The sequence below is a fragment of the Vespula vulgaris genome, chromosome 16 (genome assembly GCF_905475345.1).
Source record: "Vespula vulgaris chromosome 16, iyVesVulg1.1, whole genome shotgun sequence".
Lineage (NCBI taxonomy): Eukaryota > Metazoa > Arthropoda > Insecta > Hymenoptera > Vespidae > Vespula > Vespula vulgaris.
Genome location: NC_066601.1, coordinates 633,819 through 661,043, shown reverse-complemented (window position 1 = coordinate 661,043; position 27,225 = coordinate 633,819). Strand labels below are relative to the sequence as shown.

At 38.0% G+C, this 27,225-nt stretch overlaps 1 protein-coding gene across 1 annotated transcript; it reads right to left on the bottom strand.

Moving 5' to 3' along the window:
* Nucleotides 1-4,201: 4,201 nt before the first annotated feature.
* Nucleotides 4,202-26,215, bottom strand: LOC127069641 (transcription factor sem-2-like). The gene is made up of 2 exons (XM_051006848.1): nucleotides 24,680-26,215; nucleotides 4,202-7,633 (listed from the first exon to the last, which is right to left on the bottom strand). Exons 1-2 carry the CDS (start codon nucleotides 24,782-24,784, stop codon nucleotides 6,245-6,247), a joined length of 1,494 nt encoding a protein of 497 aa, XP_050862805.1. The 5' UTR covers nucleotides 24,785-26,215; the 3' UTR covers nucleotides 4,202-6,244.
* Nucleotides 26,216-27,225: the final 1,010 nt, after the last annotated feature.

Here is a 27,225-nt window from a genome sequence, read left to right as displayed (position 1 = left end):
TGATAATCGCTAATAATTTTTCGTTTTTAATTCTAATAAATCAGAAAATGATAGAATTAGAAATTAGTTTCGGGGCAGTGAAAAGAGAATCTCTTATTTTTCTTTCATTTCTTGTTTCTTTTCTAACGGCAAGCTAATGGATGATTTTATATAACTCGTATTAGAGAAACCCGTTGATCACGAACTAAACAAACACTTATTGACGTAACTCCGCTTCCTCCTTCTCCATCTTTCTCATCCCTTCCTCCCATCACTCCTTTTTATCTTTTAAACACTTTTCTTTTTAATTGTCAAACGGAAAAAAACGAGCGTGCGATTTCGTTGATAAACTTTGGCCGAGCGAATATATTCAGAACAATAATAAATTCATTTCAATTATTTCATAAGAAACTTTTTTCTCTCTCTTTCTCTCTCTCTTTTTTTCTTTCCTTCTTTCTCTTCTTCTTTCTTTCTTTTTCTAACTTTATTTTTACTAAATCATTAACCGTTCTCTATTTATATTTTCTCTTAATAACAATCATCACTCGTATAATATGGCAACAGGTGGAAATATCTTTGAAAAATGTTCATTTATTACCCGAAAAAACCTCATCGTCGATCATCAAAATTTCGATTTTGAACAAACCCGACGAAGGATGATGTATTTATCAAACATTGGAAGGATCATTTTTTTCTTTTTCTTGTCGTTGGGTTAATTTCTCTCCTTCTTTATCTTTCTCTGTGATATGTCGGTGCGATCATTGAATTAAACAAATTCGCCAGCGCACTCTCTCTTCTTTCCATAACGTTGAGATTAATATTATTAGATATCATCATCATCATCATCATCATCATCATCATCATCATCATCATTTACTATTATTATTATTATTATTATTAAAATTGTTATATTAATTATTATTATTATTATTATTATACACTGGCAGTAGTTCTCTTGTTTAATATTCTTTTTATTTATTTATTTATTTATTTTCTTTTTTTTCTTTTCATTTCTTTTTTTTCTTTTCTTTGTCACTTTTGCACGCAACCCCTAACGAATCGCCGAGGAAACTGAAGGCTAACTCGAAGCTTTTGTGCATCGGCTAATTTTGGTAACTTGTCCTTTATTTTATTTTATCTTTTTATTTTTTTTTTCATTCTTTCTTTTAAATTATCATTATCATTATCGTTATCATTATCATTATTATTATCATTTATTATTATTCATTATTATTATTTATTATTTATTATTATTATTTATTATTATTTATTTATTATTATTATTATTATTATTTATTATTATTATTTTCTGAAGACACCGAAAAAGGCAGGAGTTAATTTTGTCTCAATCTCAACGATTCGCCCGTCGGTTACGCATTTTTCTTCTCTCTTTACAGGTACGCCTGTATTTTTCTAGTTAGTCTCACAGCCTGTAATTAGTATAGTGTTTTATTTCTCCCTCTTATATATCCCTGCCCCCACCCCTTCTTTTTCTTTTTCTTTTTCTTCCATTCCTTTTTCTACCTCCTATTTATATTCGTTCGTTCGTTCGTCCGTTCGTTTCTCCATTCATTTCGTTTGTTCTCCGGCGCGTTTCAACAATTTGGAATATTTACTTTCTCTGTTTATTATTATTATTATTATTATTATTATTATTTATCATTATTTTTATTTTTATTATTATTATTATTTGTATTTGTATTTTTATTCTACCGACCCGCACTACACCCACAACCCGCACTACACCTTATTCTCAAATCCTAAAATTCACTTCTTGTTAATCAAGACAATATTTCTTCCACTCTCCCCTCCCCCTTTCTCTCACCCCCGCCACCCTATTGAAAAAGAGATACTTGCTCGTTTTCTTTTTCGTTTTTTTCTTTTTCCTTTCGTTCATTCAAATGTCCGAATTTAAAAAACCTCGTCACGTCACGTCACGTCACGTCACGTCACGTTACGTCACGTTACGTTACGTTACGTTACGTTGTAATTTACGTAATTATATCTTCGATGTAAACAATCGTGCATTACACTTCTTTTTTCTTTTTAATCTAAAATTCATTTTCCTATTATACTTTCCTTCTTTTTTTTTTTTCTTTGTTTTGTTTATATCTTGGCCCTGTATGAGATTTTTGTACGAGAGTTTCGAGACCGGAGTGTGGTAGGCACTGTGTTCCCTTTTCGTTACGTTTGCTTTTTATTGGATTCTTTTTTTTTTTTATTTTTTTATCATCTCTTTTCTATCTTTCTCCCTTCCCCTTCCCCTCTCTCTGTTTCTTTATCTCTTTCATTATTAATGAAATTATATCGAAAAAATAAGTTTCGATTTTATAGCTTTAATCCAGTTTCGACAAGAGAACACACAAAGGAGACACGACGTGTGGGGGCAAATGTAGTAGTAGTATAGTAATAAAAGTAAAAAAATTATTGATTATTGAAAATTATTAAAAATATCGATCGTACGTTGTAATAATGTAATTTGTATCTTATACACGAATTAATCGAACACTATCCTTTCTTATATTTTTTTTCTTTCCTCATCTGATCGTCATAATCATCTTTGTCGTCGTCAATTTGACAATAGATTGATGTTTCGATTGATCGTTGAAGCGATGAGGTAATAACTAATAACACTGTCATTGATAATAATAATAATAATAATAATAATAATAATAATAATAATAATAACAATAATAATAATAATAATAATAGTAATAATAATAATGGTAATAAAAATAATAATAATAATAATAATAGTAGTAATAGTAATAATAATAGTAATAATAAAAATAATAGATAATAATAAAAATAATTGTTAATAAAAATAATATAATATGAATAATATTAATGTTTTTAATAATAGTTACATACACATATATAGTGAACAACAATAACGATATGGATTATCATTATCGTTATCACTAGCAAGAAAAAAGAAAAAAGAGAAAGAAACTCGAGAATATCTTCGATCGAACGAAATCAACGAACAGGAAAAAACGAAGAAAAAAAAAGAAACGAAAAGAAAATAATCAAATAAAATAAACATATGTGGTAGTGCTATCGCTGGCATTACGAGTGTTCGTTGTATAAAATAAAATTAATCTATAATCCCTATGATTAATAATAATTAGAAGAAGAAAAATGAAAGAACGCTTATGCGATATCGTATAAGAATTGTTAATGAGAATATGAGATCAAAGTTTTGATTAGCGCGCTTTTTTCTGACACAGACACGCTTCGATGACTCGTCGTCTTAGACAATCAACGTAGATAATTTATATGAAGAAAAAAGAATGATAAGAAATTGTACGATTTAATGAAAATTTAAAGTCCAAAACACTTTAATTTCCTCTCTTTCTCTCTCTCTCTTTCTCTCTTCTTGTTTATCTCCATCTCTCTTCTTCGATATACAACAGAGAGAGAGAGAGAGAGAGAAAGAGAGAGAGAGAGAGAGAGAGAGAGAGAGAGAGAGAATATACACATTACATATGTAAATATATTACATATTACAAAGTCACGGATGAGATAAGATCGTAAAAGGCATTTCATCGGATACACTAATGACTAATAAAAGAAAAAGAAAGAAAAAAGGAAAAGAATAGAAAGACCGGAAAAAGAAAACATAAGAAAAAGAAAAAAGAGTACATATATATATATATATATATATATATATATATATATACATATATATATATACACACACACACACACACACATATATATATATATATATATATATATATAGTCTTTATCATATCTCATACAAAAGACAAAAAAAGACTCCGTAGGTAAACTCGTTCGTTATCAATATATCGATAGCATAAGCAACGATAGCAGCACGCGGAAGTCCGTCAAAATCGCGATATATCGAACTTATATTTTTGAAACAAGTTCAAAAAATAGAATGAAAAATAAAAAATGTAAAAAAATAAAAATATGAACAAAAAAAAAGAAACGAACATTCATTTCATTATTTCGAATGATAAGGATAGAGATAGAGAGATGGAGATGAAGATAGAAGGAAGAAAGGGAGAGAGAGAGAGAGAGAGAGAGAGGGAGGAAGAGAGAGAGAGAGAGAGAGAGAGAGAGAGAGTTAAGATCGTTCGTGTCGCAAAAAAAAGGTACTTCTTTTTATCATCGACTCTCTTTTTCTGTTGCTGCTCCTTCGGCGGGCTTCCACGCATTGATATAAAAAAGGAAACTCGAAGAAAATAAAATAAAATAAAATAAAATAATAATATAATATAATATAATATAATAATATAATAATATATAATAATAATATATAATAATATAATAATAATAATAATATTAATAATAATAATAAGAATAAGAAGAAAACGTATGACGAAGTTTGATAAAGTTTTTAGTCCGTCGTAAGCGACATATATAATCGCCCGTTCTCCTTCTCGGTTTTGGCGTTTTATACACACTACGTATAAGAGAGTTAATATATTACTAAATGTATGTATATATATATATATTTATTTATATATATATCTAAAAAAAAAAAAGAAAAAAAGAGATATACACAACGGAAGGGGATTCGAGCCGTCCGAGCGACGATCACCGCGAAACGTGGAAACAAGAGGACCGATTTGATTTATATATTTTCTTTCTTTCCCCTTCCCTCGCTACCATATTTGTTTTTCTATCTTTCGACTGTTGAAGGTAATAGGGAAGAAAAGGAAAAAAGAACAGAAAAAGAACAAAAGAAAAAGGAAAGAAAAGAAAAGATATAGTAAAAGTAAAAGCAAACGAACAAAATGATCGAATGATCTGTTAGAAATAATAAGAAAAAATACATGGTAAAAAAGAAAAGCTCACGAATCATCGTCGTCGTCTTCGCCGTCCTTATCATCATCATCATTATCATCATCATCATTATCATCATCATTATCATCATCATCATCATATAATCATCATCATATAATCATCATCATATCATCATCATATCATCATCATAATCATCGTAATCATCATCGTAATCATCGTAATCATCATCATCATCATCATCATCATCATCATTATCATCATCACCATCATTATCATCATCATCGTATCGTCCTCGCCGCGAGGATCGTTTTGCTGCTCGGTTGGCTCCTGACAAAAACACACTTCTCTATCCGCAATCATATATAAACCGTGAAAAAAAAAGTTCTAGCTTAATCGCTAATATGCTACAGTACATATACAAAATAAGAACAAAAGAAAATATCGGCTTGAAAACTTAATAGACGTCGAAGTTAATCATCTTGGGATCAAGAAGGTTTCCTCGTTAAGAAGAGTAACCAACAACGATGGTGAGGTGCAGCAGAGGGGGATGTGGAGATGGTGGTAGTTAGTGTTGGTGGTATTGGTGACGGCAGTTTCGGTGATCTTCGCGTCGACGAGTAATCAGGATGATTGTATATAAAAAGTAGGAGAGAACTATAGGAAGAGCAACACCACCTAACGTGCCGGATGTTCGATCTAATTTACGAGAAAAATAGAAAAAGAGAGAAAGATAGCATCTTATTTTTCATCTTTACTTTCTCTCTCTATCTTTCTCTGTTTCTCTCTCTCTCTCTCTCTCTCTTTTCGATCTCACGATAGTTTTCTTCGAGGGACGTGAAAAGAAGGAATTCGAGTAGTCCGCACCAGCTGGCGATCAGCTGACCGTGGGTTTAAATTCGGTCGACGACGATGAGGGTACGAAGGATTCCACGGATGAAGTAAGGAAAAAGAGAAAGAGAGAGAACTATGTAGGATAAATCAGAGGGGTACCGGAAGGAGTGAAAGAGCAAAGGGAGAACACAGCTGGTGCCTCTTTTCCAGACCCTCTCTATACACATACTCGATGGCCGTTTCCGGTCGTCCCTAAGGCGTACCTCCCCCAATCCTGCCCCCTCCTCCGTATACCTTACTCCTTCCTTCTTTTCGAACCGCCTCGAAGCAGCATGAGAACGAGTTGAAATATGTTTGGTAAAAGAACGACGTCTGGTGTCGGCCGCTTTAACCGTCCCTGTCCCTTTAAACCGTAAAAGATGACGAGCACAAACAGAAGAGAGAGAGAGAGAGAGAGAAAGGACGCTAGCGGTGGTGCGCTATGCGGTTGATCGATAAATGTGCTTTTTGGAAAGGTGCTCCGAGGAGACTCGTAGTTTGGAGAAATCGAGATCGTCGAGTCGCTCGGTTGACGGATAAGGAAAATATATGTTTGAAGAGACGTAAGGAGAAAATCGATCGACGCGTTGATCGAGAGGTAGTCGTCGTCGTAGCTCACTCAAAAGCTAACCCACTCGTTACTGACGCCTATGTTCGACAACATGTCCGTGACGTCGGGCGTGCAAGAAAATTCAAAGTGCGAACCGCTACTCGAGCTGGCCGTTTCGAAGGAGTCCAGATCGGTGGTAATGGTTTCCATGTCGAGATCGAGTTTGAAGTCGGACGGTTGTATTTGTAGGAGATCGGTTAGGGAATAGAGATCGGCGAGGCTGGGATTACTTCCGGATACTTCTTCGAGTTTTATGGCGCCGGAGTTGTTCGTAGGGGATGTCGAGGAGGTGGATGAGGAAGATGTAAGACTCGTGCCAATCGTCGTCGTAGCCGTGGCGAGAGTCGGGTCCAAGGGTTCCTCTTTGATGGAGAAGGGATGTTGCTGTTGCTGTTGATGATGATCGAGATGGCACGGTGTGGATGATCTAACCGTGGTGCTCCTGCCGAGACTGTCGACGTCGGAGGTCGAGAGGGAGGAGGAGGACGACGAGGAGATATTTGAAGAGGAGGAAGAGGACGATGAGGAGGAGGTAGAAAAGGATCCGGCTCCTCTGACGGATGATAAAAGTCTGTCCTTCGTATAGCTGGTAGTCGGTGTCGCGGTATTCGTCGTCGATGTTGTCTTGTAATCCATATCCATGATCGATGCGGTCTCTTGCTTGATCTTAGCGGCGAGTAACGAGCTGGTAGGTGGTAAAGGGGGTGGTAAACCGGCGTGTGAACCACCGCCGACGATCGCGGCTGCGGCCGCAGCCGCTGCTGCCACTGCAGCTGGACCGTTATCGTGATAATTGTCGTCGTAGAAGCTAGCAGACTCGGGAGAATCCGGTGTGTCGCAGGAAGGACTGCTTGGTACTTTAGCCGTGACGATCGGTGGCGCTGGTGTATAATCGAGAGGCCTCTTGTCAAGGGCCAACCTGACCTTCAACCTCGAAACCGGCTTCGTGCTCGGCTGAGCCTGCAACCTCTTCAACGATGGCGTCTGCGTGTTGTTGTTCGTGTCGTTCCGCGATTTCGAATGTGATAAAGGCGAGGAACCGCCGATAGACGAGGAGGAGGAAGATGAGGAATTTGAGGAAGTAGACGATTTCCTCGGTTTCTTACCGGAGGATTCTTTAGCTTTTGGCGCCGGGGCTGGCTTCGTCGTCTTTTTCCGTGGTCGATACTTGTAATCCGGATATTCCATCATGTGTAATTGCCTTAATCTCTCTGCCTCCTCGATGAACGGTCTCCTCTCGGCCTCGTCCAACGTTTTCCAACGTCTACCAAGTCGTTTGCTGATCTCGGCATTGTGCATGTCAGGTTGGACCTCGCAAATCTTCCTGCGTTCGATCTGTGACCAAACCATGAACGCGTTCATCGGCCGTTTTATGTGATTCGGGTTGTTCTTTTTCGTCTGTAACATAGAGAGATATAACAAACGTTATTATCGTACATTAGTATCGTAACTTATATATCCGGAATAAGAGAGCAAAGAAAGAATAAACCAAACGGCAACTCGCACACGCGCGCTGACACAGATCGAAATAACGCAATAATTTTTCTCGACTTGACCAATCATCCAATAAAAAACTCGTTCGATTTTAGCAAGGTACCTACGGATCGTTTCATGTTACTCTTAACAAGCTTTCGATAGTCTCTCCTCGTCCGTTGATATTTTACGAAGGCTTCTCGGTAAACCTTTAAACAAGGCGTTGCGCAAAAAGCGACGCTACGCGACGCGAAGGACCGTCGGTGCAATTACGGCGATCCTTTACCGATAGCACGGGCGAGCGCGGTAGGCCTGCTCATTGTTCGAGCACGCGCGTAATGCATATTCAGAGGCAAAAGTATTAGCTTTGCTTAGCAATTGGGTCGAGACTCGAAAGTACGTAAGAGAGTTAAGTGAGAACCTTAGTCCCTCCGTTTTTCTCTTCTCTCTCTTTCTTATGTATTCTATACATTCAAATGTATGTATGTATACAGTATACCGTATAACGTTTCTATTGAAAATTATTAAATGTGTATAATATATATATACATATATTATGCGTTTGTATTGAATCAAATTACATATGTGTAATGTATCGTAAGTTTCTATTAAAATGTATCGCACGTAACCAGTATATTGTAGAATTTTTATTGAAATGCATTACATGCGTGTATTATATTGTATGTATCTATTGAATATATTATGCATACATTAATGCAGTAAATGCATCATACGTAAATAAATACATACATACATATATATATATTCTTTTCGCACGTACACGTATTAAAATATAATATCTAAACGTATGTACATGCAATATATATACCCATACACACATTTAAATGTACGCACATAAACAAGAGATTAATTCGAATGGTTCGTTCCGACCCTAACACACCATACACAAGTTAAAAAAAAAGAAAAGAAAAGAAACAAACAAAAAAAAGAAAAAGCTGTATAATGAGAACCGTTCCGTGGGAACGATCGTGGATTTTCCGGTAACCGGTCGATACGAAACGCACGTCGACAGAATCTTACAACGTAACGGGATATTCACGAGATACTCCTCCTTGGAGTCACTCTTCACAACGAAAACAACGACTCAACAATAATAACAAGAATAATAACAATAACAATACACAACAACAACAACTATAACTACACAACTAGCAACTACTCTACGACGAACTACTACTCCCTCGTTTATTTTCCGTACGCGCTAAATCTCGAGGACGCTCCTACTAGTTGAACGAGATCTCTTCTTCTAAAAGCAACCTCCTTCGTCGCGCGTTGTTATGCACGATTAGCCGTCTTAGCTGACGGAAGTATCAAGAGACTAAGGTCGAGCTCGTATACGCGCTCCGTCGCATCTAAACTCGCTTCGGCCACACTCGCTGGCCTTCGTGAATTCCGCGCGTGGATCGATCGCGTGCACCGCACGCTTTTCTTATTCTTATTATTATTGTTACTGTTGTTGTTGTTGTTGTTATTAATAATAATAATAATAATGATGATGATGATCATTATTAGATATCACTATATGTTCGTATAATCGTACACGTGTTTTTCTATTCGTATTTCTAACTATCCGCTTTATAAATCGTATCACGTTGAACAAGGATATTGTTTTCGTGACGATAAATAAATATAATGTCTATCACGACTTAGGAATTTTAATGAATCTTTCTTTTTTTTATCTTGCGTATTTTGAAATATTTAAATTCGTTAAATAAATATATGTATATATTTATTTATTTATTTATTTATTTATTATATTATATTATATACAGATGCTCGAAAATGAGAAGGTCGGAAATAAATTAGGATACGTATTGATATCATAACATCAATCAAAGTCAAGATATATTCCTATAGAATAATACAGAATGATTTCTCGAGAAAATTTTAAGCATGAAATTTCAAATCCGTCTAAATGACGGGTATCATAAATCTAACGTTAGAGAGAAAGAGGAAGAGAGAGAGAGAGAGAGTTTATATCATATATACATATCCGATATACAAGATCCTACTCATTAAGCATTTAATAAACTATCCATGCATCTCTCTATCTCTCTCTTATACATGATGAAATGAATTCGTATTTTATATATACATATATGTATATTTAATATATCCTACTCGTTCCTAAACGTTTAATAAACTATCTATGCATCTCTCTCTCGTATGATGAGATGAGTTCACGTTATACATACATAAATACATACATATATACATATACATATATATATATGTGTGTGATAGCCTATTCATTCTTAAACGTTTAATAAACTATCCATGCAGCTCTTTCTCTCTCGTCCTTTTTCTCTTTTTCTCTTGATGTTTATGCTCATCAAGTTTAGCCCATCCCCTTTTCTTCATGAGAACTAAGAGAAAGTCGAAAACGTAAATCGTTGCACTCATCCCGGATGCAACGACAACTCTCACAGACGTCTTCCTCCTACACGAGAAAGGCGATTCTACGTGGTGGCAAAAGAAAAAGAAGAAAAAGAAGAGGAAGCGCGAAAAAACCGACTGAGGGTGGGAGGTAAGAAGAGAGATAGGGAGGTGCACGGAATGAAATGGAGGGATGTAGTAGGGGATAAAGAGGAAGAGGAAGGTGTCCCGTACAAGAAAACTTCTCTTATTCTAGGCGACGAGTGGATACGAAGGATAAACGATTTCTTGCTGGGTCGTTCATTTCCTCGTTAACTTCCATGAACCTCGCGCGCTTCATGTCCGTGAAACATGGAATTGTCATTTGCCACGCGAACGTGAGAAACTTTCAAATAGATCGAACGAACGAATACGAATACGAATACGACGATGTCGACAACTCTTCTTCTTCTTCTTCTTCTTCTTCTTCTTCTTCTTCTTCTTCTCCTTCTACTTCTTCCTCTTCCTCTTCTGTTCTTTCATGGTCGCTTCTAAACTTTGTCATACCATGTACACATAGGTACATATGTATTTCCGTTTTCAATCGGAGACGTAAAACCTTAACACACCTTTTTCGTTAAAAACTCCAACGTTGACATTATTATCTCGAAACATTTCCTTCCAACTATTCTATCTTTCCCCTTCTTTTCTTTTCTTTTCTTTTTCTTCTTGTTTGTTTTCTTTTTGTTTTTTCTTTTTTCTTTCCCTTTGGTTTCTTTTTTTCTTCCATTTCTTCTTATCTCTTTGTCTCTTTTCTAAATTCTACTTGAACTTAGGTATGTACGATACATACCTACTTGCATTTAAACGGAATACTAATTCTCTCGCGCGCGTTATCTCTCTTCTTCTTCTTCTTCTCTCTGTCTCTCTGTCTCTCTGTCTCTCTCTCTCTCTCTCTCTCTCTCTCTCTCTCTCTCTCTCTCTCGCTCGTAGAATAATAATAAAATTACGAAATAATAATTCAACTGCGTACGACAGAGTAACATTTTGACGCAAAAAAGATTAATAGAATTGTTAAAAAAAAAAATTGTTTTCGTATAAATTCGACGTCGATTTGCGTACGTAAACGGATGTATGTGTATGCGTGAGATATGTTATCACGTTTTCTAATTTAAATAATATTCTAATTTAAACAAGATACATTATTTTGCAAGGATCGCAATTGTATATTTACAACAACTACGTACATCAACTAATATCAAACGTGTGATACAATTTATAATCAATAAGACAAACTTAAGATTCTAATTTAAATAAGATACATTAATTCGTGATGATAAAACATCGTTACTTTTGAAATATACATTTTTCGAAAAAAAATTTAACAAAATTAAATGTACGAATGCACACCTCTAGATAACTTAACGAGTCAACGAGCCAAAAATAAAAATAAATAAATAAATCAATCAATCAAGGAGAGATAAAAAGAGAGAGACAGAGAGAGAGAGAGAGAGAGAGAGAGAGAGAGAAAAGAAAAAAGAAAAAAGAAAATAAATAATATCACTGACAAAATCACGATGGTTGAAACTAAAACGGAACGTTAATGATGTATCGGCTTCGTCAAAAAGAAATTCTCCGACAAAAAGGTATAAAGAGGGTTAGTAGCAAACGTGGCAGAGAAGGTGAGGAGAAAGGGGCGGAGGAAAAAGAAGGAGAAAGAGAAGGAGAAGGAGAAGGAGAAGAAGAAGAAGAAGAAGAAGAAGAAGAAGAAGAAGAAGAAGAAGGGGAAGAGGGAACGACGAACACAAACGGACGGACGACGAATGGACGAATGGACGGATGGATGGATCCTTCTCAGATGGTTCTCGTAAATCATTAGCCTGCACGGCGAAGCGGCATTTACCTGCGACCCGTGAAAATCGTAAGGATCATAGGGTAGATGATGTTCGAGTAGTGATCGAGCGTGACGACCGAAGAGAGAATCCCAATCTCTCACACACACACACACACACACACATCACGCGCGCGCGTGTACGCATGCACACGCAGACAAAATATACGGTTTTTAAAGAGGGACCGGAGATATTTCGACAGAGAAAAGTAGTAGTTATTACGTTTCGAAAGAAAACTTTAAGATGGAAGACGAAGAGAGGTCCTTATGGCATACGCGATATCCTATTTCAAAGCACACGAAAACGATTAGGGAATATGGTCAATATGGTCAAGAGAAGAAAAAGTTTAGGAAACAGTCGAAATGGAGGAAGAAGAAAATGAGAAATTGGAAACGAAAAAACGAAATGTATGTAATCATTGAAAAGAATTTAAGAGAGAGAGAGAGAGAGAGAGAGAGAGAAAAAGAAGCTTCTGGTTGACTAATTGCCAACAATCGTTTCCTTCGTTCGATCAATAGAGATCGGTCGACCGATCGATCGATCGATCGATCGATCGATTAGAGACTGCATAGAAACCGCAAAACGTATTCGTCCACGTGGTCCCCTCGAATTTCAAGATAATCACCGAGGTATGCTCAGTGGACGTTGGAACACGAGAAGCGAGTATTTCTCTTAACGACGACGTTTTCATTTTCTTCTGTTCTATGAAAGAAAAAGAAAGAGAGAGAGAGTGTGTATGTGTGTGTATGTGTGTGTGTTAAGAAAAGAGTCGTTAGAAAAGTTATTAACGAGCGTGTACACGCGTGAGAACGCTACCCGTTGCATAAAAATAAAAATGTGAAATCTATGAGTGAAATCTAAACGTGTTAAAGGATATATATATACTTTTATATATATAATGTGTATATATATATATATATATATATATATATATATATATATTATCGAGAGCGAGTTGGTACTATATCGAGAGACCGGTTCTTACGAAAGATCGAAATCAACGTCGAAATTAATCACGGAGACGGAGCTTGGCGATCTACCGCCTCGTTCGCGATTTATCCTAACGATTTCTGTCTCTCTTCCTTATTTAAATTTACCGCGAAAAACCATGCGCGCATATGCATATATACATATACATATACATATAATATATATATATCCATGCGCGCGCGCGCATATACGTATACATAGGACGTAAGTGTGTAAAGATAAATATGCGTTACATTATACTATAGGAAAGTGACGACGAGTTTATAATAGTAAGAGTGAGAGTAAGTGTGAGAAGAGAGAAAGAGAGAAAGAGAGAATGAGAGAAAGAATAAGAGAAAAAGAGAGAGAACGAGAGAGAGAGAGAGAGAGAGAGAGAGAGAGAGAGAGAGAGAGATCAGCAGAGACTGGGAGGAAGGGCATCGTATAAGCGATCTGATCGCGATTTGCGTTTCTTATTACATGGCGGTGTATGTTAATGCGACGACCAACACCGTACGCTTCGCGTATTATACTTTTATATGTCGACGTGGTTCGATGCTTGTAAGAGGAAAGAGAGGAGAGATCCGCTTTCCGAATGTGGGTTACGATGAAAAATGAGAGAGAGAACGAGAGAGAAAGAACGAAAAAGAGAGAGAGAACGAGAAAGATAAAACAATTATAAAACTAGCTAATACTCTTAATACTCTTTCGTTCAAAAATTTGTTAATATCTTACAATGTAATATTAATGTTGACTATACTAATTCAATTTTTTAAACTTTCGAATATTATTTGTATCTTTCTATTTTTCGCAAAGCACACTATTTCATTTGAGTATATAGTATAATTCATTTTAAAACATATTTAGTATAAAAAGTATAAGAATATTGCATATACAATAAGATAATGCAAATCCATAAAAACAGCTAATATTTCTTTATTTTTACATTTGTTAATACTTTAGAACGCGAAAATAATTGTGATACTGTCTGTTCGATTCGACTACGTTAATTCAATCTTTTATCGATTTTCGATATTTGTTTTCTTATTTCCTTTTCTTTCTTTTTTTTTTTGTAAAGTACACAATTAGATATTAATATTATACCGATTTAATAAATACATACATACATGCACACACACACGCGCGTGTGTGTGTAACGAAATATAAAACATAAATGTAACGCGCCGAGACAAAAATTGATAACGATATCGTAACGAGTCGAATACCAACGGTCGTTTATTTTTCAATCGGATCCTTTTCAAAACCGCATTACTGTGCATTACATATACCAATATAAACGTACATAAAAAAAAAGAGAAAGAAAAAAAAAGAAAAAAGAAATGAACGTTGCACGCACGAATGTATAGCGAACGCGACATATTCCTCTCGTTGTCATTATCATCATCGACGTATTCGATAATTCAGCTTGGTAAGAAAGTAGAAAGACTTATCGTATTTGTTGCACGCGACGGAAAGAGCCAAAGAGGAAGAAAAAAAGAAAAAAGAAAAGGAAAAAAATGTACGAAGAGAGAGAGAGGGACAGGGAGAAGGTGAGAGAGAGAGAGAGAGGGAGAGAGACACGCACACACACACAGAGAGAGAGATAGAGAGAGAGAAAGAGAGAGAGAGGAAAGAGAGCTTTAACGCTCGCGTGCATCGTACGACGGTGCGTAACTTCATAGCGTGCAACAAAGTGGTTGTGTTCGGTTAGTATTAACAGAATGCAAAATGCAAGAGGGATGGGAGAGAGGCAGGGAAGATGGGGCTCGAGGTAGTGGTACAAGGGATGGAGGGAAGGGAGAAAAAAGGATGTACACTTTCGCGCGAATGCAGCTGCTGCCCTTGACTACAATATATATATATATATATATATATATATATATATATATATATAATCTTAACTCTTTCTCTTACACACACACACACATCTTGCTCACATTTCGTTGATTTAACGTCCTTAATTGAAATTGAACAAAACTCATCCATCGTAAGACACGTGCGAGAGAGAGAGAGAGAGAGAGAGAGAGAGAGAGAGAGAGAGAGAGAGAGAGAGAGAGAGAGAGAGGGAGAGGGAGAGGGAGACAGAGAGAGAGAAAGAGAGAGAGAGAAATTGGTCGAAAGATAAGCCACGGATAGATAACAATGGAATCGAATTTTATTTTCGTTTCTTTTTTCCAATGAAAGTAGAGGTAGAGAGAGTGAGAGAGAGAAAGAGAAAGAGAGAGAGATAGGACAGGCAGCTGGATGACGAAGCCTCGCGTGCCTTCGTACTCGTCTATCTAAGATAATGCACGAGTGAGTATTTGTCGTCCGGGAGAGGAGCTGATAATCGAGGCATTCGTATAATCGTCACATCCGTATTCTCGATTACGAAATATAGAACGGTATACGAGAAGCTGCTTCCTTTTGCTTACTTATTTAGCTTCTCGTTAAAACATTCTTACGAGCAGATATGCATGCTCAATATGTAGATATATATATATATATACATATTACATATATCTATATATGTATATATGTACATACGTGTATGCATGTATATCTATAGAATATACACGTCACCCGTTATAAATGCAACAACGATTATTCTCGGATAATTTACAAACCATTTATAGATTTGACTCATTAATAATCTTTTACAGAATGGATTAGGACTAGATGGAGTGGAGAACTTAGAACAGAATAGATTAGTTTTATATACATAATACATACATACATATATATCTATATATCCCCTTCCCACGATTAATTTCTCGTATTTCTAATATATTTCGACTTCTAATCGACTGAAAGAAAAAAAAACAACACTCGATACTTGCAATATATCGATCAGTCAATTTCTGATCTATAACGATACGAGATTGTTTTTAGAAATCAATTTAAATCGGTATGATATCGGCGAAGAGAGAAGGGGGATGGCAATAGTGGGGTTAAAAGGGTGGAAAGGGGGAAGAGGAGGAGGAGGAGAGAAATGTCGAGGACGTATCGTTTAAAACGAGAATCGAAACAGGTTGCAAAGCTAGTTTACACCCGTTGCACCGGCCAGCCGATTCAGGAAGAAGCGGAAGAAGGATGGAAAGAGAAGGAGAGATAGAGACAGAGACAGAAAGAGAGAAAGAAAGAGAGAAAGAGAGAGAGAGAGAGAGAGGAAAAGGACCCTGAGGAGGAGACACGCATATGCACGCACACGAACACTTGCGACGCATGCGGCGGTCAGCTGACGAGCGACATCCTGACCGACTGCGATAAATTCTCATTCTCTCTCTCTCTCTCTCTCTTTCACCCCCCACCCTACTATATCTCTCTCCTTTTCTACGAAGTGAAGGAGAAAAACTGGGCCATCGTCGTAACGTCGAACACTTGCTTATTCTTCTCTCCCTCCCTCCCCCTCCCTCCCTCTCATTCGCTCGCTCTTTTTCGAGAGAGAACAAAAAGAGAGGAAAAGAAAAGGGTGGGAGGAAGGGGATAGAGAAAAAAAAAGAATGTCAGGACCGACGAAAAATTCAAATCTCCCGCCTACGAAACCTCCGCGCGAAACGATTTATCTGTCTGCGCGATAAACGATAAATCGTGATTGCTTAATAAAACGTGAATCGTCCTCGACTTGCACTGCGATTTTTGTTCGATCGTCGCAAGTGGAGTAAGCAAAGATAGACAGAGAAAGAAATATAGAGACAGAGAGACGGGAACAGAGACACGGCCAAAAAACAGAGACGGAGAATAAAATGTAAATACAGAAAAGGAGAGAGAAAGAGAGGAACAGAAAGAATAAAGAAAGAGAAAAAAGAAATGAGAGAAAAAAAGGGGGGGTGAGTGGGGAGTTAAAAGAAGAAGAAAAAGAAGAGGCCATGTGCGAAGTATCTGCGATGAGAGATTTCGCAGCTCACACGGAATTACTCCGGAGGTTCCGATTATGAAACGATATGCGGATAAGCTCTGGTGCCGTAACGGCCGCGTAAGCGGGCGTAACGGTATTACAAAAGTGACAGTGAAATGGCGAGACGAAGCGGTCAGTTTCACTCGTTGAAAGCGATGCGCGCTTATATGGGCGCTCGCGTTCGAGCGAACGGGTGCGCGCGAGCTCGCGTAACAGAATAGTAGAGAGAGAGAGAAAGAGAAAGAAAGAGAGAATAGATAGATAGATAGATAGAGATAGAGATGGATAAAGATAAATAGATAGATAGAGAGAGAAAGAGAACAACGTTATAATAACGGTACGTGACGACGCACGTGTATCAGTGCGCACGAGCGTTTGAAAGAGAGAGAGAGAGAGAGAGAGAGAGAGAAAGATATATATGTAAAGAGAGAGAGAGATGTTCCGTAGGTATTTGGTTGAGTTGTTAGATCGTTGTCGTTTGAGGACAAGAAAAGGAGAAATAACACAAGGATATCTTCTACGCTGTGGCTTCTGTTTATTAGACGAAAGAAGATTAAATAGGCCCGAAATTTTTTTGGAGAAAAACGGAGTAGAGAGAGCAAGAGATACGTGCTTGAAAGAGAATCCTTCAAGCTTGATAATTTTCTACAAATCTCTTTCCCTTACGTTAGACCAAAACGAAAGATTCTTTAACTTGGAAAGCAAAAATCAATTATTTTTATCGTACAAAGTAGTTTTTGAAAGATTTTGTTAGTTAGTCGTAAGCATTATCGACAAAGTTGGATATTTGCATACAATACGTGTAACGGAAGCGTAAAAAATAATCTTTATGCGTTTATGCGACTCAGTTTGATTATTTCATCGTTCGAAGTTCGACTATTGGATTAACTTTTTTCTCTTTTATATACACACACACACACACACACACACACATATATATATATATAGTCTGTGTAAAGAGAAATGTGTAGAAAGTAAGATATAAATTTAACGATCATAATTTTATTTATCGGTAAAACCACTCATTAAATGTAATTTTTGGCCAGTCGATCGATCGATAACGGAATCCGATGTACGATTGAAATTAAGTACACGATTGGACGTCGTACGATTTTCGGGCCTTCTTGGACTACCTCAAGCTTTTGTCTCGTAGCTCTTTATCGCAAGGAGGAAAACAAAAACGAGGGAGAGAGAGAGAGAGAGAGAGAGAGAGAGAGAGAGAGAGAGAGAGAGAGAGAGAGAGAGAGAGAGAGAGAGAGAGAGAGAGAGAGAGAGAGAGAGAATGAGAAAAAGAGAAGAAAAGAAAAATATATACTCTATCCGCGTAGAAATCTAATCTCGATGACTTTGCGGGTCTACTCGACAAGTGCATCGATCTCGAAAAAGCAAACAGCCCACGATAAAAAAGCAAACAGCGAATGACCTTTCCCATACGATGGCGGGATCGTCTCCTCGCGATCGATCTCGAAAGATAAATCGCGAACGATCGTAAGCCGTGAGAAGATTATATGGAGATGGCAAAGTGATTTTATCGAAAGAGGAAGAGAGAGAGAGAGAGAGGGAAGGAGACAGATAAATAAATAGATATAGATAGATAGATAATAGATAGACGAAATCACGTAGACGATTTAATCTCCGTGACATTGCAAGAACCGTCGAGTGACAAGTGCATTATCAATCGGTTTATTCTATTTCTTATTGCTTTCTCTGTCTCTCTTTTTTATTTTCTCAGTCTTCGATTAGAAATTTTTATTTAATCGATGCTCCGTCCATCCAACTAACTATCTATCTATCTATCTATCTATCTACATATATGTATCTAACTTTTCACGTAACACGAAAACGTATGAGTAAGACCACGAACGATTTCAAATGCGAATAATATTTGATATCGCCTCGGACGATCGTGACTAGCTTATTATCCAATTGAATATTCCACTCTGAGCACGTTCGAAAAGCGGTAGACGAGTTTCTTAGCACGGCACGAACGATCGACGATCATACCCGCGTCGTCTTCTTCTCTATTATTTCTCGTTCGACTTTTACCAAGAATAGAGGAATACGAGAGAATATTGTAAGTTTCGAGCGGACGCGTTGGTTCTCGAATAGTATACGCCAGTGGAATATCAAAATAATAGTAGTAGTAGTAGTGTAGTAGTAGTAGTAGCAGCATCGATCGATCGATCGATAGATCGATCCAATCGCTGAATCATGGCTGAGAATCTACCGGATGTTCGATTCTATCCTATAACGCATGCTAAATGACGATGATGGTGATGATGAGGATGATGATGATAATGCTGATAATGACAGGGTCAGAGAAAGAAAGAGAGAAAATACGAACTTGCTACGGAGAATTCGGTGAAAAGAAATAACTATCAATTTCTCTTTATGTCTGAATATATACATAACGGAGGGATAGACAGACAGACAGGTAGACAGACAGACAGACAGACACACACACACACAGAGTGTATACGTACATACGTACCGCGACAAACACTTAAAAATACGCTATTCAGTTTGTGTGTGACTAATCGAACGAGTTCGACTTTGAGAAACGAAACTTTATAACTACATATCGCAACGATCGTTCGTTCTCCTTCGGTTCCGCCAGTGACAGTGTTGCGAACTTGCCCGAAGGTTGAACCGCAATAATTACGAGTAGTTTTCCACATGTTGCAATCCTCGAAGCGAACCTCGCAACAACTAACTCTGCCTCTGCTCGACGCGCTTAGAGAATTTCCTCTCGCTCTCTCTATCTTTTTCCTCGGAGTTCCTCTCCTTCCTATTTTATATCTTTTTCTATCTTCTATCTATCCTCTTTTTTTTTATTCCTTCTTCTTCTTCTTTTTTTTTATCGATACTCGCGCATGAAAGAGAAACGGAGAAAAATAATTCTCTAATAAGAAATTCGTGGAATTGATAAGAACAAAATGAAACATTGAAACGAAAAAGGAAAGAAAGAAGACTATAATTAATCGAACTGATTAATAATTAATATTTTCCAGGTCTTTTTCTTTTGCTTGTTTTTATTTTTATCTTTTTTTTTTTTTGCACGTACGTAATAGTAAAATTAATTCTCATGAATGAGAGAAAGTGTGTGTGCATGTATGTGGGTAAGTGAGTGAGTGTATGTGTGTGAGAGAGACCAAAAAAGCGAACGAACGAGTTTCATCAAAGCAACGACTTTTACAAGCGAATAACGCTCCTCCACCACCACCTCCACCTCCTCCTCCACCTCCTCCTCTTGGAAGTTTCATAACCGGATAACGTGGCTCGTTGCATCGCGCTCCGCTTGAATTCCAGGAAAGTTCAAGGAACGAACGAACGCAGCGAAGAACGTGCACACGCTCGTCAATGTCGTCGTTGTCGAAAACGAGTCACGATCATCTTCCTCGACAACGACGCCGACGACGACGACGACGCCGACGGCCACCGACGAACATCGACGACGGGCGTAACCTTGAAAGTCGAGTCGAAATATAATCGCTCGATCATAAACAGTCCAGGACTGGCTCGCAAAGACGTTCTCGGCGATAACGGTCGGGGCTCGTACGCAAAACAATTTTGCGTTTGAGTCAACTACTGCGTTTACCTATCGTATAAATACACACGTACGTAGACATATGTGTATATGTATGTATGTATGTATGTACGATGTATGTATGTACGTACGTACGTATGTATGTATGTATATACGCACGTATCTAAACGATATGTGTTTATAAGCGTATAACTCCCGGAGACGTCGATTTTCACGACACTCGATGACAACGAATAGGATATATTACCCTCCCTCGTCTCGAATTTTACTCCTCTTTCTTTTTTACATACACACACATGCACAGACGCGCGCGCATACACACACCAGGGAGGAGAGAGAGAGAGAGAGAGAACACAGGTACGTGTCACATATACGTGATATATACGTATGTACATAAAGAAGAAACTATCAACACAACAGTGAGGAGAGAGAGAGAGAGAGAGAGAGAGAGAGAGAGAGAGAGCGCACGCCGACGACCACGGACACGTTTTCTGAGCTTCGTCGTTAACGTCGGTGTGCCGTCTATTAGAGAGGCTCGTGTATGCCGTCAAGGCTGCAGGTAATCGAGGTAATTTGATGGGATTGTACCTATCGGAGAAGAGGCGAGGCCTGAGAGAGACAGAGAGACAGAGAGACAGAGAGAGAGAGAGAGTCCAGTCAAAGAGAAGTTCAGGGGGCCACCGCCAATTTGCTCGACGAGATTAAGCCCGCGAGAAAAAGAAATTGGAATCGAGACGAAAATTACCGATCCCACGTTCCTCCTCTTTTTCTTCTCTCTCTCTCTCTCTCTCTCTCTCTCTCTCTCTCTCTCTCTCTCTCTCTCTCTCTCTCTCTCTCTCTCTCTCTCATCCATTCTCTAAAAAACTTTAGTAGTATCCAACACAATCTTTCCATCCGATCCGATCCGATCCGATACGATACGATCAGATCTTTCTTTCTCTCTCTTTCTATGTTGCTACTAAAAAGTACAATTTCTTTTTTTTTCCCTTCAAAATCCTTCTTCCTCTCAACCAACGCGATTTTGCACGATAAACCCCTTTTTCGATTTTGCTTTTATTTTTCTCTTTCTTTCTTTTTTTTTTTCCTTTAATAACTTTGTCCGATTAGTGACGTCACGGCTTCCTACCAGGCTTAGAGGAGAAGCTCGATGTAATAAACGTCGAAATAATCGATTTTTTTCTTCTTTTTTCGATGGGTAACCGCGCAAGGATTTCGTGGCTCTCGAAAGAGGGATTCGACGATAGGCTGAGGCAGTTTTCCTCGAGGCGATAAAAGCTACATGACCCTTGAGACTACCTGGGTACGAAAGCGAGAGCGAGAGAGAGAGAGAGAGAGAGAGAGAGAGAGAGAGAGAGAGAGAGCGAGCGAGCGAGCGAGAGAGATAGAACTGAGCTCTAGAATTAGAGTCGGAACCATTAAAATCCAAAGGGATAATCGAGAGGGTCGAAAGTCTCGAGCGAACTGCAACGGGTATATCAACTTGACTCGAATAATATTGGTACATCCAAAAGAGAAGAGAGATAGATAGATAGAGAGAAAGAGAGAGAGAGAGATTCTATCTCTTCATGATAATTATATAGAACAGCTCTAAAGAAATTTCATAGTTTCGAAATCATAAAAATTTGATGGAACTAATCGCAAACTAAAGACAATCGAAACGATACCGTTAACTCACTCTCTCTCTCTCTCTCTCTCTCTCTCTCTCTCTCTCACTCACTCACTCACACACATGCGCGCGTATATTAGATATATAATCCTCTCGAAAAGAAACGAAAAATGTAGGAAAAGAGTAGATTAAGAGAAGAGGATTTAAACAAGATATTTCGTATATATCGTTTTTCTCAATAAATCTATAGTTTCTCGTCTTGTTAAGTAAAGTAGAAATTACTCGTGCATTCGTTGCGAATAGTTTGTAGTGCACGCCTCGTAAAACATTCGATAGAAAAAAAAAAAAAAATGAGAAAGGGATAAATAGATAAAACGGAAAAATCGCGGTGAGTAGCGAATGAAAACGTTATGTGTTTCGAAGGAAAAAAGAAATATTGTAAAGCACCTTGGCCACTGTAAATGTTCGATTTACAAATACGAGATGGGAGAGGACGACGGGGGTTTCGAAATTTCCGAGTTCTCCTTCGTGTTCGGTAGAAATCTGCGATATCGCGTAATCGCAAGCGTTTTGTTGCTTTTAAGAAGAGAGAAAGAAAAAGAAATAGCGAGAGAGAGAGAGAGAGAGAGAAATCAACGCTCGATAAATCATCGTCGATAGTTGAATTTCGTTCTTTGATCTCTCTTTTTCTCTCTCTTTCTCTTTCATTCTCGTAAGAGTCATTAAAATGACGCAATTTCTTTCTAATCGTCGACCGAATTCTTCACCACTGTCGTGTATCACACGTTGATTGATACGAGAAAAAGAAACTAGGTGAACGAAGAAAAAGAGACAGATAGATAGAGATAGAGAGAAAGAGATAGAAAATAAGAAATGAAGAAGGAAAAACAAGCGACGAGAATGACACGTAGAAATCGAAACGGGTGGGCACTCGATAACAATCAAACATTATTTCTCACTCTCCTTTCGAAAAGTTCTTTTCGAGCCACGAAGAAAAGGACGAAAACAAACCTAACGAACTTTACTATCCTCCAAGAGACGGAGGAGGTTACGCGCGATAAACATCACACCTTCTTATTTCTTTTTTCTCTTCTCTTCTTCTTCTCCTTCTTATTCTTTTTCAACTTATCTCGTGTCATGGTCCCTCCCCTACTCTCGAAAAAGTCGTCATCGTTGAGCGAATCTCGGACGGATGGGAAATATAGATACGATCGACTTCGAACGAGCGTCACATCAACGAAATCGCGTATTAATGCGAACTACATATAACATACACACACGCACACATATGTGTGTATATATATATAGAGAGAGAGAGAAAGAGAAACATATAAATAGATAAATAGATAGAAAACGAAAAATTACGATAAACGAATCGAACGAGAGATTAAAAAAAAGGAATAAAAAAATAATAATAATAATAATACGAAAAAAGAAAAACAAGAGGGTGAAAAAAAAAGAAAAGAAACATTGTTTTTTGCCTCGAGGATAACGAGAGATCTAGGAGATCAAAGTTTATAAACATTAAATACGTCTCCCAACGTCTTCGTAATAGAGAACCGTCAACTTGAACCGAATACAGAAATATACGTATAATATTTAGGATACGTATATCACAATATTAGAAGACACGAAAGACACGAGGAAAACTACAAGCGAACGAGCAATCAACCGACACGATGATTTTCCACGATGAATATCTCGACGATTGGCGTCGGCGACTGCCAAGAATGACTTTCGTCGATACTACTACTACCACTATACTATTACTATTACTACTACTACATACTACACTACCTTTAAACGATAATCCGAGAATGATTTTCTTAGAATTTCTATTCCGAAATGCGAACGCTTAGATTCTTCCAACTGTATTAAACTTGAGAAATCGTATTAACAACTCGTGCTCTTTATATATCATCATTCTCAGGGTTAAGGAGAAAGATAGAGAGAGAAAGAGAGAATGAGAAGAGACAGTCTTCTCATTACGAGGAACGAATGAAACGTGATAGAGAAAGACAATTTCAGGAAATAAAAGAAAAAAGAAGGAGGGAAAAAAGAAAGATATACTACTGCTACACTACAGAACGTTTATGAAGATCAAAAAGACCGACGCCGACGCCGACGCCGCAAAGACGCAGGCGCTGATGTTGTCAATTTTCCGCTTGATAATATCAAACAAAAAAATCATTAGAGATCGTATTGACTATCGACTTCTCTCTCTCTCTCTCTCTTTCTTTTGCGTCTCTCTCTTTCACTTTCTCTTTTCTCTCTTTCAACTGTTTCATACACGGTATATTCGTGGAATCATTGTCAAGGTCTTGGCGCAGGACACGACACGACATGGCACGGCACAGCACGGCACGGCACGGTATGACGACACGGCACGTTACGGCACGGCACAGCACGGCACAGCACGGTACGACACAGCACGGTACGGTACGGCATGGCTTAAACAGTTTCTTCGTTGGAGGATTGTATTTTCATGTACCTTTTTTCTCTACTTTAACATTTTCTCTCGATGGAGAAAAATTTTGAGGAAAAGAAAAAAATTGAAAAGAGAGGAAAGAAAAAACAAAACAAAATAAGAACGAAAAAAGAAGATGGGAAAGAAAGAGAAGAGAAGAGAAACGACCAACGGAGACATCCTACGTTTAAGAAGTAAAATAAACAACAAATAAATAAATAAACTGTGCGTCCTTACCTGTGTCGCATCCGAATACGGGGTGGCCGAATTTTTATCCACAAGTAAAGATCCAAACATCGGAATCCCCGAGCTCGAAGGGCTGTCCTGCTGTTGTGGCACCATTCTTGGGCCGTTCTTTTATTTTTTTGTTATTTTTATTTATTTATTATTTTTTTTTTAATTTATATATATTTTTTAACACACGTCGTAGCAAGCCTTTTGCTCGCTCGCTCTTTAGCTAGTCTCTTTCTATCTCTCTCTCTCTCTCTCTCTCTCACTTTATTTTTCCACTTTTCCTTAAGCAAAATTAATAAATCGACGATCGCTATCACCACACTACCAGCTGGCAAACTATCGCGCGTATCTCCTCTTGGTGACTCGACAATTGATAGTAATAATATATATATAAAGTACGTATGTTATATGTATATATTCTATATTTATCTGTTATATCGTTTAGAAAACACACTTCGGGAATCTTTTTTCATACAAACGAAAGTATACAAGTGTAATAATTGTATTAATTAATAATATCAAGTCCTTTTTTTTTATTCTTATTACTTCTCTTTCGGTCTCTCTTTTTTTTCCCCTTTACGTAAAACGTGAGAAGTGAAACGTCGCGATGGGAAAAGAAAAACAGGAGAAGAAAAAAACGAGGATCGAAATCTCTCCTTCGTTCTAACTCAATCCTTTTCTTTTTCTTTTCTCTTCTTCTTCTTCTTTTTTTTTATTTTACTTTTTTCTAAACGTTCGCGAAAAAATTCACTTCCAGCAGAGCACCAACAGAGATGATCGTGACTCGTTCTCTACGCGAGAAGATCTTTTCTATCTTCTTTATTTCTTTCGGATCTTTCTCCAAGTTCTTTTTCTTCCTTTTCAATCGATTCGGCCAACAAAAAAATCGTCCGACGTCCGCTTTTCTTCTTTCCTTTCGTGAATGCGGCGGCGGATGATGTTGTGCGCCCGCGCGCGCCCCTTTGCGGAAGAAAACACGCTTTTAGCGACAATCGCGGCGCGTGTCCGACGCGGCGATTCGCTTCTTTTATTTGTCCCCTCTCACTCTCACTTATTCTTCTTCTTCTTCTTCTCCTCCTCCTCCACCACCTCTCAAAACAATTTTCTTCCTTCTCTCGTACCTTTTGACGTCTTCTTCTTCCGTTGGTCAAGACAAAAAAAAAGAACCGTCGACGGAATATCGACGATATCTTCTATCTCTCTCTCTCTCTCTTTCTATTTCAATTTCGTTGCACGCACGTTTATATATGTATATTAAATACACGTGTATATATACATATACATATATATATATATTATATAGTACACGTTTATCCTTTATTATTTATAGATATTTCGTATTCCGTTTTTTTTTTTCACGTATCCTCTAATAAATATATATTTCTTTTCAAGATCCTCTCGTAGTCGCTCGACGATCACTCGGTGACATTATCGCCCGGGCGAGAGTCGCTTGACGGAACGATACTCGCTCGACGAGCGCTCATGTGCTACTGACTCGTGCCGCGACCGAACTCCTGGCTGTATACTAGCGCGCACAGCTGGTGAATCCAGCGGCGACGGCGCTCTCTCTCTCTTTCTCTCTCTATCTCTGTCGTACTCGTTCGGTCTGTCCTCCCACCACAGGGACCACGCTCCGTTCTCTACGGCCAATCCGCGCGCGCGCGCGAGCCCTCTCTCCTTCGCGATTACTTGCCTTTGAAGAGAGAGAGATAGAGATAGATAGAAAGAGAGAGAGAGAGAGAGAGAGAACACCCCAGTGGGTGGTAAGAGACGGAGAGAGAGGGAGATAGAGAGTGAGTCCCTTAAAGCTTCTCGCTAATCACCTCCTCCTCTTTCTCTTCCTCCTCCTCCTCCTCCTTCTTCTTCTCCTCTTTCTCTTCTTCTCCTTCTTCTTCTTCTTCTCCTTCTTCTCTCTTCTCTCTTCGAGGTAAGGTGAGAGACAGCCCAACGATTCCACCAGCCCTTAAGGATTTTCCTTAAAACACGCAGCTGTGTTTATCAAATTGTTCGTGCCTTTTGGCCGGTGCCCTATTATTATATCCGTTGCTCTCGCACGTGCCGCTAAAGACTTGGACTCTTTCGCATCGACTCGTTCGTCGGTCGCGTCAATTCCCAACGATCGATCGATGGATCGATCGATCTATCATACGATCGGTCGCGCAAAACGCGTTTACTCTGGCAGGTGCGAAATGAAATTCGACGATGATCGTTCTTTTATGCGTCTTTATCTATGTACGTATCTATGTAATGTAAAATGTAAATATAAACGTGGTTGCTTATATACGATCGTAAAATTATCGTTGATATACCTCGTTTAATAAAATTAATTGTTGTTTATGAAGTAATAAAGTTTTAATCGTTGCGAATAGACCCTTATAGAAAATGTACATTTGTACTTAGGTATGTACGCATACATCCATATCTATTCGTATACCTTATGTCTCCTTCGAGTGACTTTTTTAAATGTGTGTGTGCGCGCGCGTGTACGAGTACACACACACACACACACATTTTTTCCCACGTTCCTTTTTTTATTTTCCCCAAAAGTG

Coding starts and splice junctions, on each gene's coding strand:
- LOC127069641 (XM_051006848.1), bottom strand. CDS start 24,784: ATGGTGCCACAACAGCAGGACAGCCCTTCGAGCTCGGGGATTCCGATG. Junction 7,634..24,679: donor CGTATTCGGATGCGACACAG/GTAAGGACGCAC, acceptor TCTATGTTACAG/ACGAAAAAGAACAACCCGAA.